The 12,615-nt window shown below is 31.4% G+C and overlaps 1 protein-coding gene across 1 annotated transcript in view; it reads left to right on the plus strand.

The window, feature by feature from the left end:
* LOC143257814 (anoctamin-5-like) overlaps positions 1-11,015 on the plus strand; it is a 75,965-nt gene extending 64,950 nt beyond the window's left edge. The window contains exons 21-23 of the mRNA XM_076516843.1: positions 4,354-4,538; positions 9,011-9,116; positions 9,871-11,015. Coding sequence (XP_076372958.1) covers positions 4,354-4,538; positions 9,011-9,116; positions 9,871-10,134 — 555 coding nt within the window. The 3' untranslated portion in view covers positions 10,135-11,015. The remainder of the gene's footprint in view (positions 1-4,353; positions 4,539-9,010; positions 9,117-9,870) is intronic.
* The last annotated feature ends 1,600 nt before the right edge of the window (positions 11,016-12,615 follow it).

The following is a 12,615-nucleotide window of genomic DNA, read 5'->3' on the forward strand; positions in this document are numbered from 1 at the left end:
ATTAATGTTACATTAATCAAAATATACACATTTGATATTAACCCAGTTGCTAGCACCATCTTAAGAGCAAACATTCTTGATTAAACCCAAATTAAACTTCAGCAAAGATGATGACTTATAGTTATTTAGACATAATACATGATTCACTAAAGAAGTACAAACAAATGATGTAGAACAACTTCCTGTGAAAGTTACTGATGTAAACAAAATATTATTACATTTCTATATCATCCAGTTATTAATTAACAAAGTAGCTTCTTAAATAACTCTCAGTTCTAACATGTAATCTCACTTTGGAAATGCAAGATTTTGATTATCTACTTTGCACTTTATAAATGTAATATCACTTTCTCTTTGTCACTCATGAAATCTTATCTATTATAACTCCATTCAACAGTTTTCTAACTTACACATTTGTGCAAAGCCAAAAATAAGAGTATACATTTATCTTTAGTAGTGTATCTTTTGAGTTTCTTTGCCATAATGACATTTTAGTCTTACTTTAATGAACTCAATTTTTTTTTCTGGTGGTTTTAGTTTTGCTTTGCTTTTCTACTTACTTTTCATAATATTTCTTCTTTTAAAATTTTTGAAGGTTTTTTACTTCTCATACAAATAGTTTTTAATGGTATTCCACAAAGATTTTGTTTTTCAGTTATTAGACTTTAGTTTAAACTGTTTATCCATTCCTCATGAGTCCTTTTTAGGACATCCTTCTGTTTGGGTGATTTATGTGTTACTTTCTCCTCTAACCTTTCTTCCCATGTGCAGATCTGTTTTCAAGATTTGGAAGTTACACCTTTCTGTTAGCCACTCCTCTTTATGGAATTTGTGCTGGAACCTTTTGTAAATAATTTTTCCTATGTGTTCTGACATTAGGACTTCTCTGCTTATGTCCTTCTATGTGTGTGGGGGGAGGAGGATATTTAATTATTTGTGCAGTTGTCATCTTTCTTTTTGTTAAAGCTTTGGGATCCATTATAGATTGTCCCTTCAGTTTCAGTACTCCCTTTTCACATTTCTTTTTTTACTTTTACAGTTGATTATTTCAAACTTTCTGCCCTGGATCAAGAAGTTAATTATTGTTCATTAAAAAAGAAGCCATATATATATATATATTGTCATTTCTTTAATACTTGTATTTTTGTTTTAGAAAAAAAGAACATATTATAGGTATTCTGTTTTTAAACTCTCATCTGTTCTTTTATTTCAAGATGTAAGGCTTCTAAGAACTGTTTCAGGCACAGAAGATAGACATTTCAAGTGTTTATATTTAAAGTATTTTCATTCAGTTTGTTGTACATTACAAAATAAACAATTTAAGTATGATTTATTAGTTGTTTTCAGTTATTTCCATTTGAGCTAGCCATTACTGATTATGTCTTTACCAGAAATATACAAGTTTTCCAGTTATATTCAAACAGTTGGTCCTGACTTGCACTTTTATATGGGCATTTTGCCCACATAATGAAGTATAACACACAGTACTCCTCTTGCATGGACTAGTTATATTGTGTATAATGAAAAAATAACTGCTTGCAGTTGTTGCATTTATAAAGCACTGCTAACAGTAAGTATGTGGTAGAAAGTAAACTCTTCAGGTGGACCATGCATCACTGAAATGTTTGAAGAACTTTAAAAAGTCCAGAAGGGATGATGATTGCATGGTGAATAATAGTGCTGCAGGAGTATAATGTTCTTGTCACATTACATCATCTGCTTTTACCCACAACACAGAAATGCTGGTGGATTGTCTCACTGCACAAGAAGACACTGTTTGTTTATTAAATGTTTTGACTTTGGACACCATTAAGAGGTTGAAATAATTTCTGCCATAGTAATGACAAGTCATAGAGTAAAGTATTTCATCAATAGATGGATGATACAATTTTCACTTTGAATTTTAGAATGAGGGAATCAGATTTAAGATGGTTTCTCCTTGCCATGCAGCAAAATAAAGCCTGCCCATCTCAGACTGATGCATGCAACATATGTGATTTTTAAAACCATTTATGGGTACAGGAAGGTTTGATGTACCATCATTACAAAACACCAAGCTATAGTTTTCAGTAGTATTGCAGTTACTTGTTCCCAGAGCTATAAAGCATGAAATTCTCTGGGTTTTTCAAAACACAAAGACTGTGTGATGCCAAGATGTAACCCTTACTTATGCTAAACTTTAATAGAAATTCTAATTACTGCATTTGAGTCAAGTTGTTCAGTGCTTGTGTCAATGTTGTAGAGTATGCCATTCAGAGGAAAAGCTGACCTAAACAGGGTGAACTCCTTCACAGAATTGTTGGCTCTCCTTTATAGAAAATGGTCCTGTATATTGCTGGTTCACTCAGAAATGGAATGCAACTATCTGTACATTGATTACTTCACAGTGTGTGTGCATAAGTTTATCCATTAATTGATGCATTGGCAAACGACTGGATAGCCAAATGTTTATGAAGGAAATAGTATAGGAAATATAGGAACCAATGTACTCAGGACCTTTACAGCTGACCTCTATAACTTTTGTTGCTGGCCTGATATTCAACATGGAAGATGCATTACCTCATTAGATTTATCTTCAGGCTAGTCCTAAATCTCCCAGGGCCTGATAGCCCCTGCTTACCATTAGCCAGCCAGTCAATACTGAACTGATTCTGATAAGCTAAAGTTAGCAAATTCAAACTAGTGGTGAAACGAAGAATGCTGCCAATATGTAGACAAACTTCAGTGAAGATAAAATCAAAACAGTCCTCACAACATCACCAGTAGATACCCACCAAGTATTCTATAAGTTTATAAATAAGCACCTTGATGAAATGCTGTTAGGTCTCACTCATAGTGAGACCATTACATCCAAAACCCATGATATACATTCCCAGAAATGAAGTCTTTTCAGTGAGTGATTGGATTACTCAATTAGTCAGAGAATTCATAATTACTTTGTGATAAATATCTTATCCAAATCTGCCATTCTGCAGATCTGTCTTGTTCTTCTAAGGGAAAAATATGTTGACATAAAAACACCATAATGTTAACATACATAAATATATGACAGTATTTTTAGGCATGAATACATATTTATGTGTAGCATGTTAAAAGTCATGCTTTATTAGGTTGCAATTATAGTGTATTCACATAAGGTAACAGGAAACACAATGATTATAGATTTACTTGCATGTAATAGGATAAAAAATACATCAAGAAGTTGGCACCAGCTCAAAAGGTGCTAAATACATATTTAATTAAACAATCTGAACCATGTAGAAATATTAACCTGTACCTCACCTCAACAACAAACTTCATAATTGTATGAGCTGTTAGTTTGCATGAACTGGAAAAAAAAATGTTATCAACTTGGTAAATGTCTTCATTTCTGGAAACAAAGTAACTTTATTTTAGAAAGTGTGGCTGTCAGCAAGGATGCTAAATTGATAAAACAATGCATTCTAATTTATATAAAAGAATATAAGAAAGGTATATTTAATTACCTATACTCCTTACAAGATTTGTGTTAATTCTGCTCTAAGTTGGTAGTTTGCTCTTGTTAGAAGTTAATTTTAATTAATACATATTACCAGTTGGCCTACTCTTTGAGTTATAACATTACTATTCTTTGTACCACACTGTACTTGAGATAGAAGTAAAAATATGAATTAAAAAGAAACGTTTTCTCTTCACAAAAATAAGTATTTGAATTGGTAATGAAATATTACTGTCAAAGGTGGTTTGTTTTAGTTAAAATATAATGCACATAATTGTTGTTATTAATCTGCAAATGACTGTTTTAATTAACTGTATTATAGATAAAGATATGTATGATCATTTTCTTAAAAATTATAATTAAAATAAAGTTGGATACTGTAGTAACTAAAAATTATTTGGAAAAACTGAATGTACTTTTAAATATTAAGTACAGAGAAGTCTTGAAGAAGCTTTAACTGAAAAGAAATGTACAATATTTTATTTGCTCAACTGTAGTTATTAAATTACCTAAATATTTTTGAAAAAGTTAACTAAAATGATTAATCTTAATGGATGAGCCACTTAAAATGTTAATAATATTAAGATACTTTCATCTACCCCATTTTGGTCTGGGAAAGTGAACTTATAACCTGACATATTTAATTAATAATATTTTAGAGGAATTTATAGTTATAGACTATATTTCTGATGTTAAAGTTTGTCTTGGATCTTTTTCTTCTTTTTTGTTTATCTTGTCACATGTTTTATATCACATGCTATTTTAATTATAAACCATTCTAAACTTTCTTACAGTTTATACAGCTTGATTGTGTTTTAATAGTCATGAGTTACAGTGTATGTATTTAATTTTTTAATACTGTTTATTACTTTCAGTCTTTCATTATAGCCTACACAACTAATTTTATCCCCAGACTTGTGTACATGTTCATCTACAGCTATGATGGTAGCCTGAGAGGATATGTAAACAATTCTTTGTCTTACTTTGATACAAGTGACTTTACTGATATAAGTAAACCAGAAAATATGACTTTAGATGGAAAGCATGTATATACATGCAGGTAGGTACTTTGAGTTATATTACTGCAAAAATAAACTTGGGTTCCTACTGATATTAGAAAATTAAGGTGAATTACCTCTTTAAACCCACAATTGTTTGTGCATTCTGTCAGAATTATTTTCATTATTTCCTAATAATTATTATTATACCTTATAAAATTTCAATTTTGTGAATTTTATGGATAATAACATGTTTTAATTCAAAGAGACATAATTGTTTTAGGACACTTTCACCATATGATAAATGAATCAGAATTTTCAGCCAGATGCTTCAGTCATCAGTTTGGGTGTAAGGAGTTAAGATAATAACGAGTTATGTATAGAATACAATCTGTGTAATGAAAGTTAACTGAATAAACTGTTTGTCTTCTGATGAAATGAAAAAATGAATTCTACTTATGGATGAAATTGCTATGATGCTACTTGATGTATAAGAATGTCACAACTAGTGCCCCCAGTGTTGAACCAGTCAGGGCTGGTCTCAGAATGAGGCCACTGCCTCAGGCCTTAGTGGCTGAGTCAGTTGTATACTTTTAGTATCCAAACTCAAGAACCTAATCCTGAGTACTCACTTCAGGCCCTGCACTCTCTGAAGATCAGTTGACATCTTAAGGTTATAGCCTTCCTCATATTCAGTCCTGGCACAAGCTGAATGTTTGAATAAGAATATAAAGTCCAATGTTTCCCATTAAATATGGAACATTGGAGAAACATGGATGCTTCATATATAGAATGAACTGGTTCAGCTAATATACCTCAAGGGGAGAAAGCTAGTCTAATCAACTTATGAATCCAGTTGAAGATGATCTTCTAATTACCATAAACAAATACATACACGTATATATAGCTTTTGATATAATAAAAGTCCCTTTAATTGTAGGTTACATAACATGCAGTTGGCACTGATTTGTTCAAACCCAGTTAGATATAGCCAAATTCATATTACATCAAAATATATCCCACTGATCCTTTCATTAGATAGTGAACATACTTAATACTATTTGAGAAAACCAGTTTCATCTGAAAATATAGGAAAGAGAAATTTTGATGCAATGACTGTAAGGTAGTATAGATTTCTGTTTTATATTAATCCTTACTTTACCTTCTGAGTTATCGAGTTAAAGGAATACTTTAAACTTAAAGACTGACATTTTCTTCAAGCAAGAGTACTGACAACCAAGAGGAAGAAATAGCCACTGAAAAGAAATGATTGTGAGAGAGAGATGTTTTGGGTCTAGGAGAAAACTTCTTGTAGACATCAAACATTTTTTTGTAGATATGTAGCTTCTCTTTGCAGCCAAGGGCTAGGGAAGATTAGCTGACATCTGGTGTACCTAAAGATCTATATCAATGCAAAGGAAGCACAGATGACTTTGAACTGTGGAGATGAAATGGCATTTGACAAATCTTAAGACTGGATGGGATTCTTTCTACAGAAGTCAAATACTGTCACTAACCAGAGCAACTCAGACTCACTCTGTTCAGTACCAAATAAGAAGGACTGGTTCTGTTTTTCTTGTCATTCATAACTGTTAGCTGTTTTCATGGCAGGCATCATGAAGAAATGTGGGATCAAACAAAGAACCTAAATGAGCTTCCAACTTATGGGGAAGTAGTCCAGTGTGTTGGTGCCATATAACACAGTTACTGAGTCCATACATAAAATGAACTGTTTTCTACTCAGAAATGAAAGAAGCATTAGCTCAAGCAGTTATATGTCTTAGGAGAGATAAAGTTCTCATGTTGTTCTGTTATTATAGACAATTATACTAAAATGACCATCAGTGGGTTAAGTGAAGTGGAAATAACCAAGGCTAGCAGTAACAATAGGGTTCATCTGAAAGCATATATGTGGCCACCAACGCTTCTAGAACTGTTGGTTGAAGTTTGTACAAACAGGCTAGACCCAACCTAGAGAAAGTGACTGAGTGACTTGTTGGTTGAGTATGTGGGATTAGAAAGCCAGGCAGTTCAGCTGGATGACAAAAGTAAATATAAGGCTACTTTTAGCAAGAGATATGTCTTTTATGAATTTTTTTCTCATGCCATTTTGCCTAGGTAAGGCATCTGTCATTTTCAAGAAATTAATGGAACTTACATTGAAGGAGCTTCAGTGAGAAAGATGCTTGGTCTATGTCAGTGATGTGTTGCTTTTGGTCAAATGTTTGAGTTTGTGAATCTGATAAGGGTATTCTTGAGGATAAAAATGCAGACTTGAAACTGAAAATACGAAATGGTACATAGATATTCTCAGTCACCTTTTGGGTAGATAAATGGAGCTTGTACAAACCCTCTAGGACAACATCAGTGAGAAACTGGCTTCAACTGACCAAGCAAGAATTCTGCATTTTTCTAAGTCTTTTGATGTACTGCTGATGGCTTGTGATAACAGCACTCAGACATATTTTGTATGGAAAAAATAATCTAAATAAGCCTATTTTTAAAGGATGCTATAATACTGTTTTATTCATCATAAGACAACAATTTTTATTGAAATCCAATGCTAGTGAAAATGGAATTGAAGCAGTGTTAATGTAGCTGCAGGACAAAGTACAGTATACAATAATGCTTGGAGTATGTCATAATACATTAGTTGTGCCTACAATGTGCTAATGTCTATTCATAGAATGTCCTTATCCTGGACACTGTGTGGTTGTTGAAACCATTTCTACTATAGCAGCATCAAACCATCTAGTAGGAAGTTCAATAGCTGATAGAGATTTTGGTTAAAAAAAAAGAAATACCCACATCTAACAAGGATACTCATTGATGTGCAGCAAGGAAAGTTAGGCCAGCAAAACAAAGGATTATACAACTGACACATATATCCCGTGGCACTTGTATGATGTGTTTCATATGTAGGAAAGTTTTCTATAGCACTTCTATCAACCATCAAACCATGGTTCTTCAGGTAATGGTCTCCAAAGCTCTAAGCCCTAAAGTAGTAAATTCTCTATATTGTGCATAACACAAAAACTGAAGGGCACCAAGATGTCACTCAAACTGATGCTAACATTTGGTAGCAGTTCTTTTGCCTTAATTTGAGTCAGGATATTTGATGCTGATGGGACTATGATACAGAACTACCTGAAGCAGGGTAAATTTCAGTAGAGAATTGTTAGATCACCTCCATAGGAGATAGTTAAGGGTATCATTAGTCCACTTCTAGATACTGTGAAAGACCATCAGCAAGTACTCATTGTCATCAACTACTTTATAAAATTGTCCAAGGTTAATGTTTTTACTGAGCATTAAATAACATGATTTGGAATCAGAGATATCATTTCAGCAGCTAATCATTCTTTGACATGTGTAATGTATTAATGCACCTCATCTGATGGTTTACAAGAATGGGTAATAGAAACTACCAAGTTTGTTAATCTTGGTTACACTGACTGGGATGAGCACTTAATATGCTAATGAACAAGGTTTTACAGACTGTTCACCCAACATGCTCATGTTCAGGTGAGAGACTCTTGACGTATTGTTCTCCTTCTAGAACATACATCAAGTGCATCCCATAATTGCTGGATTCTTTGTTTCAAAATGAATATAAAAACTGTTAAATAGGATTAGTTTGTAATATTTCCTTAGGGTGAAACCATTTTCAAAGAAAAAAAAGATCCCTGCTCAGTATTAATGCAATGTTGCTAACAGGATTTCAAAATTTTATTAGTGGAGGTACTATCAAAGCAGAATTTTTTTTAAATTAAAATTCCAACAGTACTGTGAATGTTAGTTTTTTATGATATATGAACAGCCAAAAATGTGTAATTGTTTGGATTATGTTAATTAAGTCTACTGGCTATTTTCTTTTCAATTATAAAAGCACTTATATAACAAATAGTTTAAAACATCAGATGGGGGAGATTTTATTTTTTTAATAAATTGTTATCCATATTATTACATTAGTGAAGGGAAACTATTTCAGTTGTATATTTATGATGTTCTAAATGTCTGCTATTCAGTCTCTTACAATAACTAAAAAGTTAAGTAAAACTAATAATCAGTTGTTTTTTTTTTACAGTTCTAACATATCTTAGTAGTAATAGTCATCATTTTTTAATTCAACAAGTTTATTTAAAATATGTATTTTGCAGCAAGAAACAGTCTGTAAAACCATTTACTGCTGTTTGAAATTTAATCAGGGTTGATTAATTTAGAACTAATGTTCTTCTCCTCATGCTATTTCCTGTATTGATGAATTTAAAAACATAAGTATCACTGCATAATAATTTCTTTCAGTAACAATGTTCACTTTTCTACCAAGTCAGTTAAAAAAAATATATCCAGAATATACACACCAGCATATCAAATATGATATTATGCAAATTATAAATTTTTCTGTCATGTGACGTCCAGTTTATTAAACTTTACCTAAAATTAGATCCATGTGAACAAACATAATTTTATATAGAGAGTGTTAACAATAATGTTCCAATAATGGATTTTTCTCTCTGTTATCTTTATCTAGATATCTGGACTATCGACACCCACCAAGTTATGAGAACAAGTACTCCTTTTCTTTACAGTATTGGCACATTTTTGCTGCTAGGCTAGCTTTTATTGTAGTCTTTGAGGTAAGTTAGTTTATTAAAAGGCACAGACCAAAGGATAACATTTCTTGCTATATGCTTTAATCTAATTATCCTGAAATGTGCGAGTGGCTTAGCAACAAATTGGGTTGCATAATGCTGCAAATCCTGTTTCATCACACACAACAGGCAGAGTACAGATATCTCATTGTGAAGCTTTGTCCTTAAGAATAAATGAACAAATTATACTGAATAGTAATGGTAATTGATTTCACACTGTAGATTTCAGGTATGTTTAGGATTGTCTAGCAGTTACAAATTTTTTTATAGGCAAATCAGGTGGTGAAAAAATTACGTTAGAGAACATTAAAGTGAAGTAATGTATTTTGTAGTTTTAAACTTTTGCTGTGAACAAGATGTTTAATTTTAAGTATTGAAAGGTCTAGATAATAAAACTGAAGTAATAGTCTTGGGATTACATGTCAGTGTAATATATGCCGTTGAGTAGCAAACCTTTGTTAAGGTCTCTCAAGGTCGATTGATGACTCATAATTTAAACTGTAGATTTAACTTTTAGCATGTTTTATGTGAATTTAGTAATAGATATAAAATGTACTTTTAAACATCTGTTGCTGTTGTAAATATAACACTCCACTAATTTTTGTTTTTTCAGTGTTTAATATAGTTTTGCTTCTTATTACTATCTTGAACTAGTTTTTCCTAATGAAAAAGGTGAATGAAACATACAGATTATATATCAGTCAATTAAAAAAACTATTTTTGTTATTTGTTGTTTCAGCATTTGGTCATATTTGTTACAAGCCTTATAGCTTATTTTATACCCAACATCCCCCGCAATGTTCAGACACAAATCAAACAAGAACAGCTTTTAGCACAAGAAGCTCTTTACCGAGATGAGATGAGACAAAGTAGGAGACCAAGAAGCCAAAGACGTCATAAATCCAGAGCTTTTAACAGCCGAAGTTCGGATCAAAATAACAGTAGTCTAATGAATAGTCCAACAGACTGTAGCTGTGAAGAAAATTCATACTACACTTTATAGACTCTTATTACATATCCTTTTAATCCCAGCATGTTTTCAGTTGTTGTTTTTTTGTACTTCAACAAAAGTTTCACATGTTATTTCCAGTATGCAATGTGGTTTTGTGCTTCACAGTTTATCTTTATTGTGATAGTTTTTCCTTTTAAAGTCAGTATGTTATTATGTATATATTACCATAGTACTCTTTAAGTGTTATGAACCTGTGATATGCATTTGAGGGCAATATTATTGCTGTTTAGTTTATAAAGTTTAACAGAAGTAGTGTGATATGTGGGAAAAATATTTATCCTTCAGCTTTACAATAATTATACAAGTCCTGCTGTATTTTATATATTTTTCACACATAACAATTAAAATAATCATCTTCTAGGAAAAACATATCTAACACACACACATATGTAAATATAGTAACAAAATGCTGCTTCTCTAAGAATTAGTTTTGTGACGCAGAATATGATTTTGCTATTACTTCATAAAGAACTTATTTTTAAAGAAGTCTCAACTCACACTACAGTGAATAATAATATTCTCCTACAAAGAAAGACATTGTTACATGGTTTTAGTTAAGTTCTTTGTTTCGCCCAATGAACTTTCTGTGAATTAAATAAAAATAGATTAACACCATCATTTATTTGTTAGAGGTTATTCATATTTCATTCAGATTTTTATTATCTCTAAATGTTCATTCTTTTCTGAAGATGCACACAGAGAATTATAAATCACTGTCAAAAAGAAAAAAAAAGTGTTGCAGAAGTACAGAGGTTTATAGTAATGAACAGAAAAGAACAATGCACTATAGTGGTTTGCATAATAAGATAGTGTAGGTCTGTGTGACTGCTACTTGCAAAGACAATAGTAATGAAAAGAAGCCATTGTAAGAAAACAATGAAATCGTTTTTCTTTTTCACAATGTAAGTTTAACAGGTGTTCAGTTGCAATTAACTACATTTTTTGTATTAAAGCAAAAAAAAAAGGTTAAAATTGTTATTTTTGTATTATATCTTATATTACTGTTCAAATACTACTGCCTATAAAAAAATTTGTTTGTAAAGTCAGTTTTTAATGTCTTTAACAGACCTTATAAAAGCTCATAATTTGAGGAGAAATGGTGTTGCTGAATTTTAAAGTTTAATGAAAGCTCTAGATTTGCAGTTTCTCTTCACTTTCAGCTCAATGATAGCAATTTTATATTTTCAAAAATGTTGTGTAATGTTTTGTGAGATCTCAATTTTTTAAAGAATGTTCTCTTTTATATAAGTCAACAGTCACCTTATGGTACAGCTACACAACATATTTTACCACACAGATTTAAAGATAAATTAATTGTAATTCTTAGGAGTCACATTTTAAAAATGAAATAATTTGTCATTCTTACAACAGACTGAAATATATATCAAGTTTAAACCTGTGGAGAAATTCTGCTTCAAATTAAAAGTAACGTTGTTTATATATATATATTCATCAACCAGGCTGTTGTTATGTGAGTGACTATGGGTTCTTTGGTACACCCAACTACAGATGTTTAGGGGTAATCAGTACGTTTGATATTATGGTGATGGTGCTGTGAGTGAAATCACTAACAAAATTACTTATGTTTTAAAAATTGTTTAATGTGACTAAAACATCATGAAACGTAGAATAAGGCTACAGTCCTGCTTATTTTAGGAGTTTTGTTTCCAAGGCATTTGAAACTCATATATAACTTGTTTTTGGGGAAATAAGGTTTGTTTTTTTTATTACTCAGTTTCTTAATGTATTGCACAGAATATTGTATGGCATTAGATAAATGGAGCTACAACAGTAATTAAATCCAAATAAAACATATGGCTTGCCTGGCAGTAGTGTCAGTGCCATTTAGTGGTGATACTTAGATGGGTAAATGTTAACTGGTAGTGAAAACTTCTAGAGTAAAAAAATACATTACTCTAGTTATGTTTTCTATTGTTGGGCAGGTTTGTCAACAGTTATTTGGTGAAAACAATGTGAAGTCCATTCCATATTACTGTAAGAAAATAGTTCATTTCTTCCTTAACATTTACTCCAATCTACTATCACTTGTAGGCCTAAATTCACAAATAACATTTTGCACATTTAAAAGAAAGGTACATACAATTAGTACTTTGACTAATGTACAAATAAATTTACTTCATAGTTATTTCATCAAGCAGTTAAATATATACATTAGCTGACACTGATTTTTAACCACTTCATTAACTTATCAACTACTGAAGAACTAAAATCTGATCCAATACTTCAATGACTGACTGACACTGAATAAAATAACTACTTACACATATTTATAACTATATCCTCAATTCTCAATGTTTTGAGAAATCTCTTGATCATTACATCATCATTATTAGTCATTCCCAGTAGGTGAGACCTAAATTAAAAGACAAAATACAACTTACAAAAGTACAAAGTTGTAATAGTTATTTTGTTTGTACAGATGACTGTCTAACAAAGTAGATATAAAGAAAG

This window comes from Tachypleus tridentatus, chromosome 7, assembly GCF_004210375.1.
Source record: "Tachypleus tridentatus isolate NWPU-2018 chromosome 7, ASM421037v1, whole genome shotgun sequence".
Taxonomy (NCBI): Eukaryota; Metazoa; Arthropoda; class Merostomata; order Xiphosura; family Limulidae; genus Tachypleus; species Tachypleus tridentatus.